The sequence below is a fragment of the Staurois parvus genome, unplaced genomic scaffold (assembly GCF_062004578.1).
Source record: "Staurois parvus isolate SC_StPar_1 unplaced genomic scaffold, SC_StPar_1.0 ptg000090l, whole genome shotgun sequence".
NCBI lineage: Eukaryota > Metazoa > Chordata > Amphibia > Anura > Ranidae > Staurois > Staurois parvus.
Window position 1 is genome coordinate 14207607 of NW_028317886.1, and position 21043 is coordinate 14228649.

Genomic DNA, 21043 nt, shown 5'->3' on the forward strand with positions numbered 1-21043 from the left:
TGTCACATGAAAAGATAGAATAAAATATTTACAAATATGTGAGGAGTGTACTCACTTTTGGGAGAGATACTGTATGTATTTATACATGTTGATTATATCCCCACTTAATCTATTCTCAAGAGAGTATACATTAAGTTCCTCTGATCTTTCCTCATAGTTTAGGAAGAATTGGGAAGGGGGAGAGGGGGATTGTCTAGGTTAGGTGGGGGATAGTTAAGTCAGATTCGTTAGAGGCTTGCGTTGGGGGCTGGGGATAGCGAATTGGTTGGTTGTATAAAAGTAAACACAACAAACATTTTCTCCAGGCTGCACGTTCGTCCAAAACAATTGATGCTATAAATCACCCAGTGATAAGTGACAATAACAATCCACCTTTACATTGAATACTTAGTGATTCTAAAGGTTTATTTTTTAATAAAAATTACCAAACATGTCTATACTTACCTGCTGTGTGCAGTGGTTTTGCACAGAGCAGCCTGGATCCTCCTCTTCTTAGGTCCCATGCAGGCTCTCCTGGTCTCTCCCTCCTGTCAGGTGCCCCCGCAGCAAGTAGCTTGCTATGGGGGCACCCACTGCTCCATGTGTCCATTCACACATGGAGCCATGGCTCATCCCTGCCCCCTCTCTTCTCACTGACTGTGATTGACAGCAGTGGGAGCCACTTCACCACTGTGAGTAGTGACATCCACTCCCCTTATGGTTCAACACTCACCAACTCCTTTTGCCTCTCATTTTACTGACTGGCAAAACAGTTGCAGGGTAATCACTCTGTTGAAAGCTTCTTATGGGGGTGCGAATGCCAGCAAATGTTTAAATCTCCACTGGAGCTCAAAGGGAAAAATATCCCACATAGTGTGATTCCATTTAAAACACTTTATTCAGCTCCAATTCCAAATTAAATACTCACAAAGGTAAAAGAAAACAGTGCTCATCAAATTGCAAATTCTAGTGTCACCAGCACACCACTTTGGTGTGTGGGGACTAGCTTCTGTATCTCACCACACTTGCTGTCCTCCCGGCTAATACCTTTTGGAAACTCTAGCACAAGCTTCCAGCTGCCCTCCTTTTATAGTAGTTGTATAAAGGTAAAGTTAATCCCATTTCCAGCTAAAATACTTTGTTTTTGGATCAAAAAGAATAGGGGTAGAGAAGCTTTCAGGTTATTTCTAATCTGTCAGGACATACCTTTTGAATGAAGACACAAACAGAGACAAACACATTTTCATAGAGGAGGTAAGAGAGCTGCGGAAAGGGGAGTGAAGGAAACCTCCCCATTGGGGTCAAATAGAAATAGAGTCCTGATAGAAATTTTGACTAAACAAAATCAAAACAATGTTAATATGAATTGGTTTGATTTGATAATAATGCTTGTGATTTACACCTAGTTTATGATGCAGAGTGACAACCGGATCTAGCAGGTTTGTAAGCCGACACGTGACCTGATATTCTCATGATTCTCTGGCCCGCAGAACAAGGTGAAAGCTGCAAGGCATCCTCCAGCCAGCTCTATCTGCTGTACTAGTAGGGAGTCTGGATCCTGGTGTGCATCACACTGGTACTGTTAGGCACCCAGGGCAGGAAGAGCTGGCTAGAAAAAATGCACAGAACAATGGGCGCCTGCTGAGTCATGGTCCCCATCTGCTCCAACAGCTAAAATTTAGCTGTCACTGAAGACAGCAAACCAGGGCCTGACAGGAGAAGGCTGCAGCCCAGTGGAACCTGCTTTAGTCCATGTTTATAAAGTAGTAAATGTGACACTCATCAAACTTTTACTGTTTAAATACATTCCCCTCAGTAGATAATTCTGATTTGAAATACACAGCTCAAAAAAATTAAAGGAACACTTTTTAATCAGAGTATAGCATCAAGTCAGTTAAACTCCTGGGATAATGATCTGGTCAGTTAAGTAGCAGAGGGGGTTGTTAATCATTTTCAGCTGCTTTAGTGTTAATTACATTAACAGGGGCACTAGGTGGGCAACAAAGAGACGACCTCCACCAAAACAGGAATGGTTTTACAGGTGGGGGCCACTGACATTTTTTTCCCTACTCATCTTTTCTACGGTTTTTCACTAGTTTTGTATTTGGTTAGGGTCAGTGTCACTACTGATAGCATGAGGAAATACCTGGACCCTGCAGAAGTTGCACAGGCAGTCCAACTCCTCCAGGATGGCATATCAATACGTGTCATTGCTAAAAAGTTTTCTGTGTCTCCCAGCACAGTCTCAAGAGCATGGAGGAGATTCCAGGAGACAGGCAGTTACTCTAGGAGAGTTGGACAGGGCTTTAGAAGGTCCTTAACCCATCAGTAGGACCAGTATCTGCTCCTTTTTGCAAGGAGGAACAGGATGAGCACTGCCAGCGCCCTACAAAATGACCTCCAGCAGGCCACTGATGTGAATGTCTCTGACCAAACAATCAGAAACAGGCACTATAGAGCTTGATTGGCATTCGCCATTGAACACCAGAATTGGCAGGTCCACCACTGGCGCCCTGTGCTTTTCACAGATGAGCAGGTTCACCCTGAGCACACGTGACAGATGGGAAAGTGTCTGGGAAAACCATGGAGAATGTTATGCTGCCTGTAACATCGTTCAGCATGACCATTTTGGTGGTGGGTCAGTGATGATCTGGGGAGACATATCCATGGAGGGACGCACAGACCTCTACAGTCTAGACAATGGCACCCTGACTGCCATTAGGTATCGGTATGAAATTCTTGGACCCATTGTCAGACCCTATGCTGGTGCAGTGGGTCCTGTGTTCCTCCTGGTGCATGACAATGCCCAGTCTCCTGTGGCGAGAGTATGGAGGACAAAGTAATTTGATACCATTGAATGGCCCCATGCTTGCTTGATCTAAATTCAATAGAACACCTCTGGAATATCATGTTTCAGTCCATCCGACTCCGCCAGGTTGCACCTCGGACTGTCCAGGAGCTCAGTGATGCCCTGGCCCACATCTGGGAGGAAATACCCCAGGACACCATCTGTCGTCTCATTAGGAGCATGCCCCGACGTTGTCATGCATGCATACAGGCACGTGGGGGGGCCATACAAACTACTGAGTACCCTTTTGAGTTGCTGCAATGAAATTTCAGCAAAATGGACTAGCGTGCTGCATCATTTTTTCACTTTGATTTTCGGGGTGTCTTTGAATTCAGCCCTCTGTAGGTTGATTTTCATTTCCATCAAACAATGGGGCATTCTTAGATTCCTAACACATTACCCAGTCCATATCAGTATATATATCCAGCATGCTATTTTTCCCCATTGAGATCTGATGTGTTTTCAAAGTGTTCCTTTAATTTTTATGAGCAATGTATTTTACTTCATATGTTCTCGAAAAGCAGTTTGATAGACAATTTGGGAACAGAAGCTTTCAGGAGCCTTTCAGGTGAAATTGCCAACAATATGTATGCTAGATACTTTAAGGACAAAAACCAAAGCCCATCTTCAATATGCAGGCTATACATTATTTACAATGCTTTTGAGGAATGACAACTACTCGGAACTCCTGAAACTTGAGAGGTTTTGAAACTTGATTGTGTATGAAATAACTTATTTTCCTCATCTTTATAGTAACCAGGCTCTCAGGATTTCAGCAAACTGTGCTGAAATCTGATCCTGAACTGCAATCCTGTTCACAACTGATGACATGCGGTTTAGAATCGGTTCCCATAGACATCAGTAGCCTGTAATCTGCTCATGAACTGGACCACACTGCTCAGAAATCAGACGGAACTCTTTTTTAATCCGCACTGAATCCTCACTGCCAGTGCACCGCACATATGTGAACAGGCACCATAGGAAGCAACGTTATTTCACATGTCATGCGGATCGGATGCGGTTCAAATCTGCATATATGTGAAGTGGCACTTAACAAACTTATCTAATAAATTGATTGAAAGAATACATTGTCCACCAATATTCGCGTGCAGTAAATGTTTGTAATATTCAAACTGCACAGTTTTAAAAACATACTCTATATTGTAATTTTTAAGACACAACTTCTACCATGAATAAATCTATAGCTAAAACATTAGGAATATTAAAAAATACATTAAATAGGCATTTCCTTGTTGTTGAAATGCTAAATAAAATGTAGAAAAAACACTTGTAGGGAGCAAAAATATATATTTCCTCAGTTTCCATGTAGCACGGGGTGACACTGTTTTTCCCCAATCGAGATCCCAGGGAATGCTGAGTGCTCCAAATCTTAACAGTGCAGGATAGCCTTCTAAGTGAGTTTTGTACTAAGTTGGAATGGGACCATGTTTAAAAAGCAGAACTTTTCAGGTGCAAGGTCTGCTTTAATCTCTTAAGAGTAAAAAATGTCAAGCTTTCAATGGCATATTTTATAAAGCAGTGAACGTGAGATTCATCAGAAATTTACTGCAGGTGAATCGGTCACGGATTTAAAATATTGTATGTAATATTCAGAATATGGACAGCGCCAAAAATATTCAACTACTCGAAAAATTAAATAAAAATTATAAATGATATATGTATATCAAAATATATAAAGCAGCATAACCTAACCCTCACAAGGTGTGCATATAAATTAATAAAAAAAGGTTTGCGCTTATTAATCACCAAGTAAGATAGTTAAACATCAACAACAAAACATTATGTTATTATTTTGAATTGATCTAAATCACAAAAAAGTCCTTTGTATCAAATATAGTGTTAAATGTCCAACACCAAAAAAATGTGCTAAAAATCTTCAATTAATCTTCATGTGAAAACACAAAACACCGTGCTCAAATCCACCACCACCAAATAAATTGAATAAACTCACCAGAGCAACATGATGGTCAGGTTTTAAACCAGCACAAATGCTTCTACTCTGGGAGCAATGCTCTGCAGATGAATACCAGCATATATGGGACAATTCAGAGTGGCATACACATCTTCTCAAACTCTGAATGGACTCAGAAAGCAAGAGAGGAGAAAATAGTGTAGCAATGTAAAAAAAAGGAAATTATTTAAAACATATCGCACTTACAATAAATGGTGTCTGAGCCGACACCAGCATAAACATCGTTCACAGTAAAAACAACACAGATGCCAACAGTTCGCTGAACGTTGTGATGTCACATCCAAAAGCCCCACCGGATTTAAAATACATGCACTGGGAAGATACACATGCAGTAAATGTTTATTGGGGACTTGTCACATTCACTGCTTTATCCAAAATAACTCTGTAGCTTACAATAATAAGCCAATTTCACTGTAAAACCGGGATACGACTCTACCACTTTGTGATGTATGATAGATCACTTTGACATGTTAGCTGTATCCTTTGTATTTTGTAACTTGAAAACATGCCTCCATTTAATATTGCAACCAATTTACCCAACAGATCTTTACAATTACATGCATTTTATATATCAACCTGTATTTTGTTTTATAGCATCAGTACCTTAGGACATATAGCATAATGATGGGATCCTGTATAAACGTGAAGAGGAAATACATATATGTGCGTGATGATACTAAACAAGATAAAGATGGAAAACAGATGTGCAACCCCTGCACATAGTGCACATATATAAATATAAAGTCCAGTGATCCTGTATCAATAATCTCCACTCAAACAGAGTCCATGGACTGTATGTGGGCCCACACACCACCACGTGCAATCCAAAACCAGCTGAAATGGCCTCTCACCTCCTCCCTGCGACCCTGCAGGGCCACAGAGCTTTAACAGATCCCCACTGAATCAAGGTATGCTTCCTCTTGAGTGGATGGCTTCTTTAGTGTATCCCCAGTATACAGCTTCCACCTCTCCTGTAGTATCCTCCGAGGTAAGCTGAGCAGGATGGACCCCAGCTCAAGCCCCAATAGGATAAAGGAAGCAAAAGACATCCTCCATAGTGTAAAACCGTTTTAATAAATGCCAGGAAATAAATGTATAGTACACTCACATTTGCCAGATGAAATGCAGGCTGTTTCCCATACCATGGGTGTAAGCGTGTGGCTGAAAGGTGTACCAAGATGGCGCCACGCCGCGCCGGAAGTGCGTCACCACGTATTGCCGTCGACGCGTTGCGTCACGTGACCCCGTGACTTCATCAGGACTCAGTCCTGGTATGGGAAACAGCCTGCATTTCATCTGGCAAATGTGAGTGTACTATACATTTATTTCCTGGCATTTATTAAAACGGTTTTACACTAAGGAGGATGTCTTTTGCTTCCTTTATCCTATTGGGGCTTGAGCTGGGGTCCATCCTGCTCAGCTTACCTCGGAGGATACTATAGGAGAGGTGGAAGCTGTATACTGGGGATACACTAAAGAAGCCATCCACTCAAGAGGAAGCATACCTTGATTCAGTGGGGATCTGTTAAAGCTCTGTGGCCCTGCAGGGTCGCAGGGAGGAGGTGAGAGGCCATTTCAGCTGGTTTTGGATTGCACGTGGTGGTGTGTGGGCCCACATACAGTCCATGGACTCTGTTTGAGTGGAGATTATTGATACAGGATCACTGGACTTTATATTTATATATGTGCACTATGTGCAGGGGTTGCACATCTGTTTTCCATCTTTATCTTGTTTAGTATCATCACGCACATATATGTATTTCCTCTTCACGTTTATACAGGATCCCATCATTATGCTATATGTCCTAAGGTACTGATGCTATAATTGTGTGTTTTAGCGCTACATCATTCTATATTATCTTCTGCATTTCGTTTGATCTTGGGGTATTGGATCAGATGTCAGCAGCTTCACACGTGTATTAATTGTTTTTTACATAGGAGCGCAAGCAGATTTCAAATATCATCCTGTATTTTGTTTTGTTCATATTAGGTCATAAGGCATTACCACGGTCACCTCAGTGCAGTGTATGGTTTGGATTTGCATCCCACCATTGATGTGCTTGTGACTTGTAGCAGAGACTCAACTGCTCGTGTAAGTAGTGGATACTTATCTTTTATACTAAATGACAACATTGTGGTTACCACAGATATGCCTTTTATTGTCGCAATGCACATCATCACCTTACTATTTTTCCTATTCTGAACAGATCTGGGACATAAGAACCAAAGCTGGGGTTCACACTCTTGTTGGACACACAAATGCTGTTGCAACAGTAAGGTGCCAGGCTGCAGAACCACAGATCATTACAGGTAAGTCATGGCAAAAACCTTCATTTGGTAAAGAGAAGGTTCTTATTCATTGGAGTTATATGGGTACTCTGAAATTTTAGCATTCATTTACATACCTTCAGTTTATTATATTTGCTTTTTTTGTGGTACTTGCTTAGGCTTAACTATTTTTAACAATGTAGCATCACAAATGTAATCCATAATCCTTTAAAATCAGAATTTTCAGTGCAGCAGTAACTTTAAGGTCTTATGCATATGGGCAGTTTGGCCAGTACAACATCAAATAGGTGTTTTTTGGGTGCCCGGGAGGCACATACAGTGCCTTGAAAAAGTATTCATACCCCTTGAAATTTTCCACATTTTGTCATGTTACAACCAAAAGTGTAAATGTATTTTATTGGGATTTTATGTGAAAGACCAACACAAAGTGGTACATAATTGTGAAGTGGAAGGAAAATGATAAATGGTTTTCAACATTTTTTGCAAATAGTTGAATAAAAAGGGGGTTGGGGTGCCCTCGGGTGAAGGGTCACTCCTAATATATACACCAGTACCACATTCTAATTTTGACTAGCCTGAAGAAGCAGAAATACTACAAATGGACTTTATAGGCACAAAGACCAGGTACAAGTATAAATAAAATCAATATTGCTTTATTTGACCATATGTCACATATAGACTATGAAATACCAAATAGGTTTTTAATATTATGGTCTATATGTGACATTTTGTCAAATAAAGCAGTACTGATTTTTTACAAATATCTGAAAAGTGTGGCGTGCATTTGTAATCAGCCCCCCTGAGTCAATAGTTTGTAGAACCACCTTTCGCTGCAATTACAGATGCAAGTCTTTTTGGGTATGTCTACCAGCTTTGCACATCTAGAGAGTGAAATTTTTGCCCATTCTTCTTTGCAAAATAGTTAAAGCTCTGTCAGATTGGATGGAGAGCGTCTGTGAACAGCAATTTTCAAGTCTTGCCACAGATTCTCAATTGGATTTAGGTCTGGACTTTGACTGGGTATTCCGACGCATGAATATGATTTGATCTAAACCATTCCATTGTAGCACTGGCTTTATGCTTAGGGTCGTTGTTCTGCTGGAAGGTGAACCTCTGCCCCAGTCTCGAGTCTTTTGCAGACTCTTAAAGTTTTTTTTCTAAGATTGTCCTGTATTTGATTCCATCCATCTTCCCATTAAATCTGACCAGCTTACCTGTCCCTGCTAAAGAAAAGCATCCCCACAACATTCCAGGGGACATGTCTGATCATTGGTTTTGCTCCCAGCACAGCCAGAAAACTGATCACGCTACCGAATGTGGTCAGTTTCTAATAGGAAAGCATGAGGAGATTGGCAGGAATGCCAGGTATTTCCTACAAAGAAAGCTATACAAAGAGATCAGGATACTTTTTTCATACAAGTATATGGAACAGCAGGCACATATCGGGAATAATAACTGTTGGGTTTACATATTCTTTATCCACTTGCCAACTGCACTGTAGCCGAATGACGGCTACAGTGCAGTTCTCCAGTCCTGGGAGGGCGTCATATGACGTCCTCAAAGAATGCGCCCTCGTCCCCTGACAGCTTGAGAGGAGAGGAGAGCTAGTAATCGGCATTCCGCGGAGGGGACATGTACACTGATCATCAGAGCACTGATGATCAGTGTAGCCCCAGCAGTGCCACCTGTCAGTGTCCATCAGTGCTCATCAGTGCCACGTGCCAGTGCCACATATCAGTGCCACGTGCCAGTGCCCATCAGTGCCACATATCAGTGCCTGCCAGTGCACATCAATGCCACATATCAGTGCCCATTTGAGCTGCCTTTCAGTGTCACCCATCAGTGCCAGTCAGTGCCGCCTATCAGTGCCATATATCAGTGCTGCCTTTCAGTGCCCATCAGTGATGCCTGTCAATGTCCATCAGTGCCTCTTCGTCAGTGCCACCTATCAGTGTCCATCAGTGCCCATCTCTGCAGCCTCATTAGCGCACATCAGTGAAGGAGAAAAATCACTTATTTACAAAATTTTATAACAAAAACTAAGAAAAAACGTTTTGGTTTTTTTTTCAAAATTTTCAGTGGTTTTTGGTTTAAGAAAAAAATAAAAAACCCAGAGTTGATTAAATACCACCAAAATAAAGCTCTATCTGTCACAAAAAAAAGATAAAAATTTCATATGGGTACAGTGTTGTATGACCGCGCAATTGTCATTCAAAGTACAACAGCGCTAAAAGCTGGAAATTGGCCTGGGCAGGAAGGGGGTATAAGTGCCCTGTAGGCTTGTTAAGGAAAGTGGAGTTTTCCTACTAAAGGAATTGAGGACTGAAGCTATGTATGGCCTTTCTAAATTACAGTCACATAATATTGTCATTGGTTATGGCAAAATTTAGCTGCTGTCCAGCTAATACCTGTACTGAAAAAGCAAAAAAACAAATCAAATGATAAAAAAGGAAGCAAGCTGACCTCGAAGAAATAGAAACATTGTACAATAAATACTCTTGTAAAAGGGAATGCTAACCCAGGCTTATTTGTGTGCAAGTCTTTCTTTAGCTTTTGATGCAGTGCGCCTGTGAAGGTGTTACTGTGTGAAGTCTGCTGACTGTAAAGCTTGCTGCTTTGTAACAGTAGACACTGTTTGCCGGCACATCATGTTTGGTCTTTGTTAATTTCAGCTGCTCTACATCTGCTGTACATATTTGTAGCTTCTGATAACAGAACAGGTTTTTTGGAGTTCTCAATCTTCTCATTAGACAATGCCTTTATTTAACCATACGAGTACTAGCATTTTCCACCTGTTTCATTATTCATTTTCAATGCTGCAATAGTTGAAAAATTACTCCGCCATGCAACTTTGTCTTAGCAAAATGACATAAAATCTATTTAGGTACAGATAGCTTTCTTTTGAAGGTAATTTGGTGGTATTTATTAACCACTAGATTTTTTTTTTTTTATCAAAAAATGGTTTTCCATAATTTCTCTTATAAATGTTTCAAATAAAAATCTAAGGCCCAAAAAAACCCCAAATGATCCTTTTTTGGAAAGTACACACAAAGGTGTTCTTTTTAGCCAGAAATGTTTTGTAAGTGAAAAAACATGCTGGTATTGAAGTGTATAGGACATACACATGGGGTCAGTGAAGGGGTTAATGTACAGGGGGAGAATGGAATTGAGGGGGTTGAGGTGCAGTACAAGGAAGATGAAGGAGTTAATTACAGATCACCGATAAAGTATGTAGATGAGATGTACAAGACAGGAGGCAAGTTTATAAAATAGCCCTATAAGCGGCACTCCAGAAGTACATGTTTACCACTCCACTGTCCCTACATGTAAGGCAGTAGTGAAGTAGTTAGGTTTTTTTTTTTTTACTGTTTCTGCAGCATTTCAATGGCCAGCCATCACATGCCCATGTCTATCGTGCAAGCAATCCAGCTTCTTTTAGACATGTGGACTTTAGTAACAAATAGTGAGGAGCAGTAATGGTGATATATATATATATATATATATATATATATATATATATATATATATATATATAATGAAGTTCAGCAACCCATAGCAACCAGATTTTACTTTTTACTGACCAAGCTATGGTAAACTGAAATTTTGGCTTCTATAGGGCATTGAACTTTCCACATCATTATTTCTTTTTTCCACTGCCGTCTTCAATGAGTCTGCTAGTTTTATCTGGATTTAATCACAGTTTACACGCAAACGTATTCCTTTATGAGTAAAGGTGCTGGATCTTTTAAGGTGGATGTTTGTTGCCTAGGGCAGTTCTGACAATCTGACATGAATTAAATGCTGTATGGCAGTTCATTTATGGCTGAGCACCTCTACGGCCAACACAGGCTGTTTTAGAGCTTTCAATACAGGGCAGTTCTAAGGAGTTGCCTCATCATTTTCCTAAATCTCTGATTTTTTTTATGTACAAGATATTGCTGGGGTGTGGGGAAGGGGCAATTTTGACTGGTAATGGAAATATGCGTAAATGTGTCTCTACCTTTTAAATTATTTATGTATTGTGTATCTCTACTACTGAATATTTTGTCACAAGTTTTTTTTACTTAATCTTGTGATTTTACCGTTTTCCTCTTTTTTTTAAAGAAGCGAAATTTGTATTCGGCCTTTTCTTTTTCTTTGATTTCTTATTGCACTTCTATTTCATTTTTTTTCCAGGAAGCCACGATACCACCATTCGGCTTTGGGATATGGTTGGTGGAAAGACTCGTGTCACTTTGACAAACCACAAAAAATCTGTCAGAGCTGTTGTATTACATCCACGACAGTAAGTGTAATTCTTCAGTATCCGATCTTGTACAACATATCCTACTTCACAATGTCATAGTGGAAATTCACTTTACCTATTGCTAGCCTCTAAGTAAAACACCTTTGTTATCAACTTACAGTGCTCTTCACTTTGGATGAAAATTTTCTCACCATCAGGTTTTTGGCCCCTATATATAGTATCACACAGAAGTGAGTACATCCCTCACATTTTTGTAAATATTTTATTATATCTTTTCATGTGACAACACTGAAGAAATAACACTTTGCTACTATGTAAAGTGGTGAGTTTACAGCTCGTATAACAGTGTAAATTTGCTGTCCCTTCAAAATAACGCAACACACAGCTATTAATGTCTAAACCGCTGGCAACAAAAGTGAGTACACCCCTAAGTGAAAATGTCCAAATTGGGTCCAATTAGCCATTTTCCCTTCCAGGTGTCATGTGACTCATTAGTATTGCAAGGTCTCAGGTGTGAATGGGGAGCAGGTGTGTTAAATTTGGTGTTAACGCTCTTATTCTTTCATACTGGTCACTGGAAGTTCAAAACAGCACCTCATGACAAAGAATTCTGAGGATCTGAAAGAAGAATTGTTGCTCAACAAAGATGGCCTGGGCTGTAAGAAGATTGCCAAGACCCTGAAACTGAGCTGCAGCATGGTGGCCAAGACCATACAGCAGTTTAACAGGACAGGTTCCACTCAGAACAGGTCTTGCCATGGTTGACCAAAGAAGTTGAGTGCACATGCTCAGTGTCATATCCAGAGGTTGTCTTTGGGAAATAGCTGTATGAGTTCTGCCAGCATTGCTGCAGAGATTGAAGGGGGGGGGGAGGGGTCAGCCTGTCAGTGCTCAGACCATACGCCATACACTGCATCAAATTGGTCTGCATGGCTGTCATCCCAGAAGGAAGCCTCTTCTAATGATGATGCACAAGAAAGCCTGCAAACAGTTTGCTGAAGACAAGCAGACTAAGGACATGGATTACTGGAACCATGTCCTGTGGTCTGATGAGACCAAGATAAACTTATTTTGTTCAGATGGTGTCAAGCGTGTGTAGCAGCAACAGGTGAGGAGTACAAAGACAAGTGTGTCTTGCCTACAGTTAAGAATGGTGGTGTGAGTGTCATGGTCTGGGGCTGCATGAGTGCTGCCGGCACTGGAGAGCTACAGTTCGTTGAGGGAACCATGAATGCCAACATGTACTGTGACATACTGAAGCAGAGCATGATCCCCTCCCTTTGAAGACTGGGTCTCTAACATCCACCAGCTCCATGATGTTGTCATGGAGGAGTGGAAGAGGACTCCAGTGGTAACCTGTGAAGCTCTGGTGAACTGCATGCCCAAGAGGGTTAAGGCAGGGCTGGAAAATAATGGTGGCCACACAAAATATTGACACTTTGGGCCCAATTTGGACATTTTCACTTAGGGGTGTACTCACTTTTGTTGCCAGCGGTTTAGACATTAATGGCTGTGTGTTGGGTTATTTTGAGGGGACAGCAAATTTACACTGTTATACAAGCTGTACACTCACTACTTTACATTGTAGCAAAGTGTCATTTCTTCAGTGTTGTCACAGTAAGATAGAAAAAAATATTCGCAAAAATGTGAGGGGTGTACTCACTTCCGTGATACTGTATATATAACTGTGTGGCCCTAAAACCCCACTTCCTTGTGCACTATACCTTGCCTTGCTGACTTTCAAGAGCTGTTCAGCCATGGGGTCTGTATGTGCTTAACAAATTTTGACTTTGTATAAAGAAAAGATGTGTAAAATTCAGGGCTTTTGAAATTGTTTTTGTGTTAGTTGCTTTTTTGTTTTCTGTTGTGCAATGCAGATACATATGCGCCTGTTAATTTCAAGCATTCTCTCACAAACAAATGTTTTTAGCTGTTGATCATAATGTATCTTTTCATGCTAATCATTACAAGCCTGGTATAAAGAACTGCAATTCCTCATGCACACTGGACTTTTTTTTTTTATAGCTGCTGTTTTTGGCTTTTGACGTTTTTCTATAGCTAGTAAACTCCCCATCATGTTATCCTATGTGTCCGTGCACACATAGACTGTAATCAATGTTTTTTGGCTGGAAAAAAAACCCAGGACTAATGGGCTTCTGAAGGAGTTTTTTAGCTAGAAAAATGCTCTAACTGAAAAACGTGGTAAATCTTGGCAAACCAGCATTTTTGGACTTTTTTTGAATAAAAAAAAAAAATTGTTTTTGTATAAAAAAAGAACAGTGCTAAACACTAATACAAAAATGCTGAAAAGCTCACGTTTTTAATGTGACTTTACACAGCTACGTTATCAGAATTATTAAAACACCCAGTGTGCATGGAGCCTTAACAATGCATCATCCACCTTTCGGCACAGATCAGAAGGCAAGCGCTTTATATCCTATTATATAGATATTCTTCGGAATGTTCAGGATGTATTACTCTGTTACACCAGTTTGTATTCAGTGACCCTCTGAAAGTTTAGTGAAACATTATGGCGTTGGTTTCTTTTTTTCCAAGGAATAAAATTTTGTGGCCAGTATTATCATAGAGCTTCAGAGAATCGAGTACTTCGTAGTCCATAATGAATATTTTGTTTGCCTGGGCTGTAATGAAGTGTGACTAAAAGGCAAAAAAGCAGAAGAAATATAGCTGAAAGACCAGTAATAGGTTTCTTTACTGAAACATTTTTTTTTCCTGCAGTATCCTGACAACTGGCCTTCAGAGGAGCCCAAAATAGATTTACGTTCACAGAATCTAGTTACGTGATACAATAAGTGCCACTGCTGCAGTTCTCATCTTGTCGCTAAAGTCAGCACAACTGTGTTTTGTGCCGCACAGTCAATTCCAAAATTATCTGTTACGTTTGCACGCTTCACCATCTTGGCTTTTATTCTAGGTACACATTTGCATCTGGGTCACCGGACAATATTAAGCAGTGGAAATTCCCTGATGGAAATTTTATCCAAAACCTTTCTGGCCACAATGCTATAATCAACACTTTGGCAGTGAACTCTGATGGTGTACTGGTGTCAGGAGGTAAGAAACTTGTTTCTGCTGATTTTCCTTTAGAGATAAGAAACACTTTAGTGGTCAATGACTGTGCGAGGTGTGGTTTCTGTCTGACACCTTTCATTTTTGCTCTGCAGCTGATAATGGAACAATGCATTTGTGGGACTGGAGGACAGGTTACAATTTCCAGAGAATTCACGCTGCTGTCCAACCAGGCTCTCTAGACAGTGAATCTGGTATATTTGCATGCACGTTTGACCAGTCAGAGAGCAGATTGATCACTGCCGAAGCAGACAAAACTATTAAAGTCTACAGAGAGGATGACACTGCGGTATGTGTTAATCTTTTTTTAAAATAATTGGCTGAGCGTATTTTGCTGCTTTTCTGTCTGTCTGTCTGTCTCTCTCTCTCTCTCTCTCTCTCTCTCTCAAAGCAGTTTGTATGGGAAAAGGTGGGGGGGGGGTAATATAAAGGGGGATGGGGGAAGGGTCCATGTAAAGTTTTTTTTTTTAAGTCCTCAGTTTTTCATGTCCCTCTGTCTGTGGCATGCTGTCACATATATTGTGCAGCTATTTTCGTCATTTGCTCCTCTTCTCCCAGTAGAACTTGGAGTTTCCTCCTCTCTTCTATAGAAGTGAAGTCCATGATGAGAGTGGAGAGTCTCTGGAAGTGAGTGTCCCTCACTGATGAGTACTTGGAGCACTGTAGTAGGAAATGGTCCTCGTCCTCCAGGACTCCCTGGTCACATTGATGGCACAGTCTACTCTCCCTGGGCTTATAGGTCTGTCTGTGCCATCCGGATTCGATGTCAAGGTCATGGGCACTCAGTTTGTACCGGCTCAGGGTCTGTCTGTCTTTGGGGTCTTATGGCACCTCCAGGTATGGGGCCAGTTTGTAGTCTCTCTGCAGTGATTGGTAAACAGTTTATTTGAGTTTGCTATATCATTTCTCCATTTCGCAGCCTATTTTTCTTGGGAATCATTCATTATGTTTTTTATTTGAGATTTTGTCAGGCCAAATAGTTGGGCATTTGGGATACCCAAGATGCTGATGAGTTGTTGCAGGCCACATAGCTTTGACTGGTCCTTATTGATCAGTAGGGCCTTATGGTGGTATGAGTTAGGTCTGCTGTTTTGTAGATGGCCCCAGTATGATAGCGCCCTCTTCTGTACTGTGAGAAGCAAAGGAAATCTGCCAGCTCAGACCGGCAAGCACTGTTGGAGGTGCTCCGATGGACTTGGAGGAGGTGCTTGCAGATCTCCATGTGAAATATTTCTGGCGGGATGGAGTCCCATTTGGATTGGTCTGGGTAGGTGACAGAACCCCAAACTTCACTGCCATAAAGACGGATTGGGGTGCTAATGCTATCAAAGATTTTAAGCCATTTTTTTACTGGTGGTTTTAGGTGGTACAGCTGTCTCCTGATGGCGTAGAAGGCTCTGCATGCCTTGTCTTTGGGCCTCTATGGCTGGCTTGGAACATCCCGATTAGCTAATATCTAGGCCAAGTTATGTGTAGCTGTGGGATTCATCAAGAGTGCATTGTTTAATGTAAAGGAAGGGCTCCTAGTTTGTTTTGTGTTCTTCCTTTGGAACACCATGATTTTTGTTTTCTTTGAATTGATAGGTGGTGCCCATATGGCACTGTATTTCTCCAGCACTTCCAGGCGGTCTTGTAGGCCTTTCCTTGTTGGTGACAGTAGTAAGAGATCATCCGCATACAGCAGGAACTTCAACTCGGTGTCACGTAGAGTAAGTCCAGGTGCTGGGGAGGATTCTAGAGCTGCAACCAGTTCATTGATGTAGATGTTGAAGAGGGTTGGACTTAGGCTGCAGCCCTGTCTGACTCCACGGGCCTGGCAGAAGTGCTCTGTTCTTTTCCTGTTCACCTTTTGCACTGCAGCTGTTCTCGGTATATGAACTCTTGATGACGTCATATGTTTTCCCTCCTATTCCACTCTAATAGTTTCAGGAACAGGCCTGGGTGCCAAACATAGTCAAAGGCCTTCTTAAAGTCCAAAAAACAGGCAAATATCTTTCTATATTTTGTATTGTGGACATTGTTCTTGATGAGACTGTGCAGGGTGTGGATGTGGTCTGTAGTGCAGTGGTTTGGTATGAACCTGCCTGTTCTTTCTTTCTGTGATGCAAAGAGCAGTAGAGGACACTGCTATGGGGGTGGAGGTGGCCCTCTTCTCTCTCCCCCCCCCCCCCCCCCCCCCATAGCAGTGCCCTTTACAGCCCTTTGCATCACCATAGTCTGGGGGGCAAAAAAAAGCATTTTTACCTACCTGAACCTCTGCTTACCAGCTGGTGGAGTTTCCCTGTGCTTTGGCAGTGAACTGTTCCTCTGGGTTCTTGTGTCCAATGCAGGGCTGTGGTCCCTGCATTGGTCTTGAGGACTTCGGAGACCTCCAGCTGCTGGAGTGCAGGGGAGAAGAAAGGGACCAGTCTAGCAGCATGGAGGATCAGGTAAGCAAAACTGGTTACTTGGTCCCACTCGAAATAAATAAGCAGTTAACCCTTGCAGTGTGGGCACACCCCACTGCAAGGAAGGTACTTTTCCAGGATTCAGCTTTAATGAAAGTATCAGTGTAAATTCTGGCATTTCAGGTTTGGATGGATGCTGTAAAGTTAAGCTAACCACTGCTTTTTTCTTTTAAAGTGTTTGGCACCAAAATTTCTGCTACTTAATCTTTAGTTCCACCTACCCAACTATTAAGAGCAAAATCTTTAAAGCAGTATTCAGCATTTATATCGAGGAATGATGTTTCAGTCCTGGTGCCTAAACTTAAAGCGGAGCTCCACCCAAAAGGGGAACTTCCGCTTTAAGGACTGCTCCCCAGCTCCCGATTAAGCATTGGCATCTTTGGAGGGCGGGGGGAGCAGGTACCCAAATTTGACAGGGCGGCCGGTGAAACGGGCTGCAAGGGACACAATGCAGGACCAAGGGACAGGTAAGTGGCTGTTTTTTTTTAAAAGTAAGCTGCTACAGTTTTTGTAGCTGCTGACTTTTATTTTTTGACAGTGTGAGTGGAACTCCGCTTTAAGTGTCAGTTTTGCATTGGGATAGCGTGTCTGCATCAGGCTGTATTAAAGCCACCCTTGCAGCCCCACCTTTCCTCTGCATGGATTAGATGCTAATTTATGCTTAGGGTACCAGTAAAAAAAGGACTTTTCAAATCCTTCACACTCCCAGCAGTTGGCACTGTCCTCTTCTCCCTAATCTCCGGGTCATGAACAGCCCCTCTGCATCCTTACCTACAATGCAGGGCTATTGGTCAAAGTACCTGTGACTGCTGGAGCACTTTAGAGAAGAGGCTACAGGGATCAGTCTTATAGCATGAACGGAGTAAGGATTTAAAGAGGAGCTCCAGTCTCATGTGTAAAAATGAATAGTCAACTGCTACAAAAACTGTAGTTTCTGACTTTTAATAAACAGTCCCTCACCTGTCCCATGATCCAGCGGTGTTCACACCAGCCGTTTTTATCTCCGTTCTTCTGTCCCAGCATGTTAAATGTGGGTACCTGGCTGTGACAGCGTGCGGTACCCACTGCGCATGCGCGAACCACGCTGTGCCTTCTGTATAGTCCCATAATCTTCTGGGACCTGTCATGTGTCCCAGAAGACTGGAGGGGTGGGATTTCCACTTTCAGTGGATCGAAGTGGGAGTGGGTACCTGTCAAAATCAGGTACCTGCTCCCCCCAGGTGCAATTTCTTTAGCAGGAGTGGGAGAGGAGGCCTTAAAGCGGAACTTCCCCTTTTGGGTGAAGCTTTGCTTTAAGTAACTAAAAGTCCATTTTACTGGTACCCCAGACAAAAACAAGCATCTACCTGTACTTGACCTGCGCTGGAGTGCATAAGTATTTGAGGCATTTACTGTGGGGAGAGATCTGCACATCTTTGTTTATCAGGGCATGTATTGAACTTTTTAAAATAATTTTTTGTTCTAACCTGGATGTCTTCATTACCTCTCATACTTTTGTCCTTAGTGTATCTGCAGGTCTCTAATGAGACTCTGCTCAGCAGTCTTTCTTTTTAATTAGATTTATGGAGCACTGCTGTCATCCGATAGAAAGATCACAATGAGGACGTTTTTCATTCGAGTAGTCAGATAAATTATTGAAACAGCTTTATAACCAGCTGACTAAATGATTTCCGTGAACATTTGTAATTCATACTTAGAAACCTTAAATGTCAGAAAGCAATCATTTTAGCCACTTTTTATACGTAAGATCTTACAAAGCATTATTTCATGCGCAGCCTGTTGCATGATGTGAGCACAAAATCCTAGCATGCTATAATCAGCACTAAACCTCTACCTCCTCCTGTAGTTTGTGATCCATAATGTAATGTAGAAATTCAGTGAGGTGGCTTCCCCAAAATAATCAGCCTTTTAATCCAGACCTGGACAATTACCACGAACCTGGTAGTCAGTGGGCCTAAAAATGACTGCTGCTACCTTACAAGAGTTTCTCCAGGGTTTGTGGAATAGTATATTCTTGATTCCTACTATTACTCCTTTCTTCAACATATGTACAAAAAGCTATGCCTTCCAGTGGCTAAACCCTAAATATAAATATATAACTGTAAGCATTTATAAAAATGAAAATCATGATAAAATGGTTTTCAGATGTGTTAAATTTCTTTGAATACTGTAGACTTTTTTTTTTATTAATGTGAAAAAGCCTGATATGAAAATATTTGTTTATTTACCAAAATGTTTTCTGTATGTAGTTTGTAATTCTACTATATGGCTAAAAGTTTGTGGCTACATGACCATCGCAACTATATGAGCTTATACAAATCCTAAAAAAAAAAAAAAAAAATGGTAAGGAACTGTGTGCTTGATGAGCCTGTTTGACGTTGCATTCCACCATCATGATATTAATATTGAATTTCCCCCACTCTCTGCGGTTATGACAGTCTTCTGGATTGGAGATATTGGTGTGTGTGTAGCAGTAATCACTGTGCTCTCCCCCTCCTGGGAGAACACAAGGGGGAGTGATTTCCCCATCAACATTAACCCGTGGTCACAAGAAAGAAAATCGCTCCATCTATGGCTGGCTTAAGGGTGTGAAGCACTCTTAATTTTTCTGGTATCAAGAGCGCATACAATCTGTTTTACTTAGACTTTAGGTTGCGCAGGACCATTGTTTTCTTATTCATAGCAAATAAGAGATGCATATACCTAAAATAATATGATTTTGTTAATGCTGAAAAGTATTCTGTTTGTTCATGCAAAGTGTTGATTTTATGGATAGGTCCACTTAAGGAGCTTAAACGCTTGAAACATTTGCCTAGGGGACACCCACAATGTTTTTCCTTTAACAATATTAAAAAGTCTTTGTAAATTAAACATTGTTAAAGCTCTTGTTAAAACTTGAAAACTTGTGTTTCTCTCTCTTTCAGACTGAAGAAACTCATCCAGTGAGCTGGAAACCTGAAATTATCAAAAGGAAAAGATTTTAATAAACTGCATCTGTTTTTTTTTTTTTTTTTACATTTTACTTTTTTGTTTATCGCAGTTTGACAAGCATGGATTCTGTTTCAAACATTCAGCATAATTTTGGCTGCGGATTTTGTCTTTCATCATTATATTAAAATACATCCTGTTATGGCTATTTGTTCTGTGATCCCTGGAAGCCGTCACAATTTTTTTCCATGAAGAAACCTTATAAAAGTCAAAAATCTCCCAATCTACGAAGAAAAACTTGTGTCCTTCTTCCTTTCTTGATTTTGAAGATCTGAGCTCATTAAAGAGAACGTATTAACAAAGCAAGCTTACAAGCATACAAAGTAAACCATCCTTCTAATACAATGCTTTGTTTTCAGCATATTTAAATATTGCTCCATTGTACAGAATTACTGTGCTTCAGCAGGTGAAGAGATTACTTTTTCCATTTTAAAAGATGAAGGCCAGTGTTTGGTTGCAGCCACCCAGGTGTTTTCTCAGTAAATGTTTTATATTTCCCTCTCTATCCCAATAAAATAGAGATATGAACACAACTCTAGTTTGGTGCTGACATGTTAATACACTGTTGAGTATTTGAATTTGTAGGTATTAAGGTGAGTTGCAAATACAGTTTTTTGATTCTTAAGTGGATGTTTTGTATAATATTGTAGCTCCTACAGTCTGATTATAATGAATGTTTGTGAGTGTATTATATAAGACAGAGAATTTTGTATGCAGAGCGCATGTGAAAGTAGGTTGAAGGTTCAGCTGATGCTTGTAATCTGGGTATTAGCTTGAGTCTCCTTCTATTTTAGCTAAGTATGTGGTTCAGATTCTTTTACAGTGTTCATGAAAAACTAAAGGTCCCCTTTAAGATATTTAGGCATTTGAATACAAGAGACAGTAGCTGGTAGAAGAGTGCCAGGATTCTTTGTGAGATTATATCTTCAAGTCATAGAACAGGAAACAATCAATGATTCCTGTTCTCCTGGCCAAAACCTCAATGTTAAAAAATGGAAAATGATGTAACACTAAAGGCGGTTAGACTTTAAAACGTTAAACAAAACAGTTGTTTTTTTTTAATGTTAATTCTGTTCAGTAGTCCAGAAAGGATATTTACGGCTTAGGCACTTGGATAGATTAAGACTGAGGTCTGTGAAGCATGCACATCAATGGGAATATCA

At 40.8% G+C, this 21043-nt stretch overlaps 1 protein-coding gene across 1 annotated transcript in view; it reads left to right on the forward strand.

Annotated features, from left to right (window-relative positions):
- PLRG1 (pleiotropic regulator 1) overlaps nt 1-20413 on the forward strand; it is a 77367-nt gene extending 56954 nt beyond the window's left edge. The window contains exons 10-15 of the mRNA XM_089670432.1: nt 6811-6912; nt 7028-7130; nt 11286-11394; nt 14291-14430; nt 14541-14734; nt 19817-20413. Coding sequence (XP_089526558.1) covers nt 6811-6912; nt 7028-7130; nt 11286-11394; nt 14291-14430; nt 14541-14734; nt 19817-19876 — 708 coding nt within the window. The 3' untranslated portion in view covers nt 19877-20413. The remainder of the gene's footprint in view (nt 1-6810; nt 6913-7027; nt 7131-11285; nt 11395-14290; nt 14431-14540; nt 14735-19816) is intronic.
- Nucleotides 20414-21043: the final 630 nt, after the last annotated feature.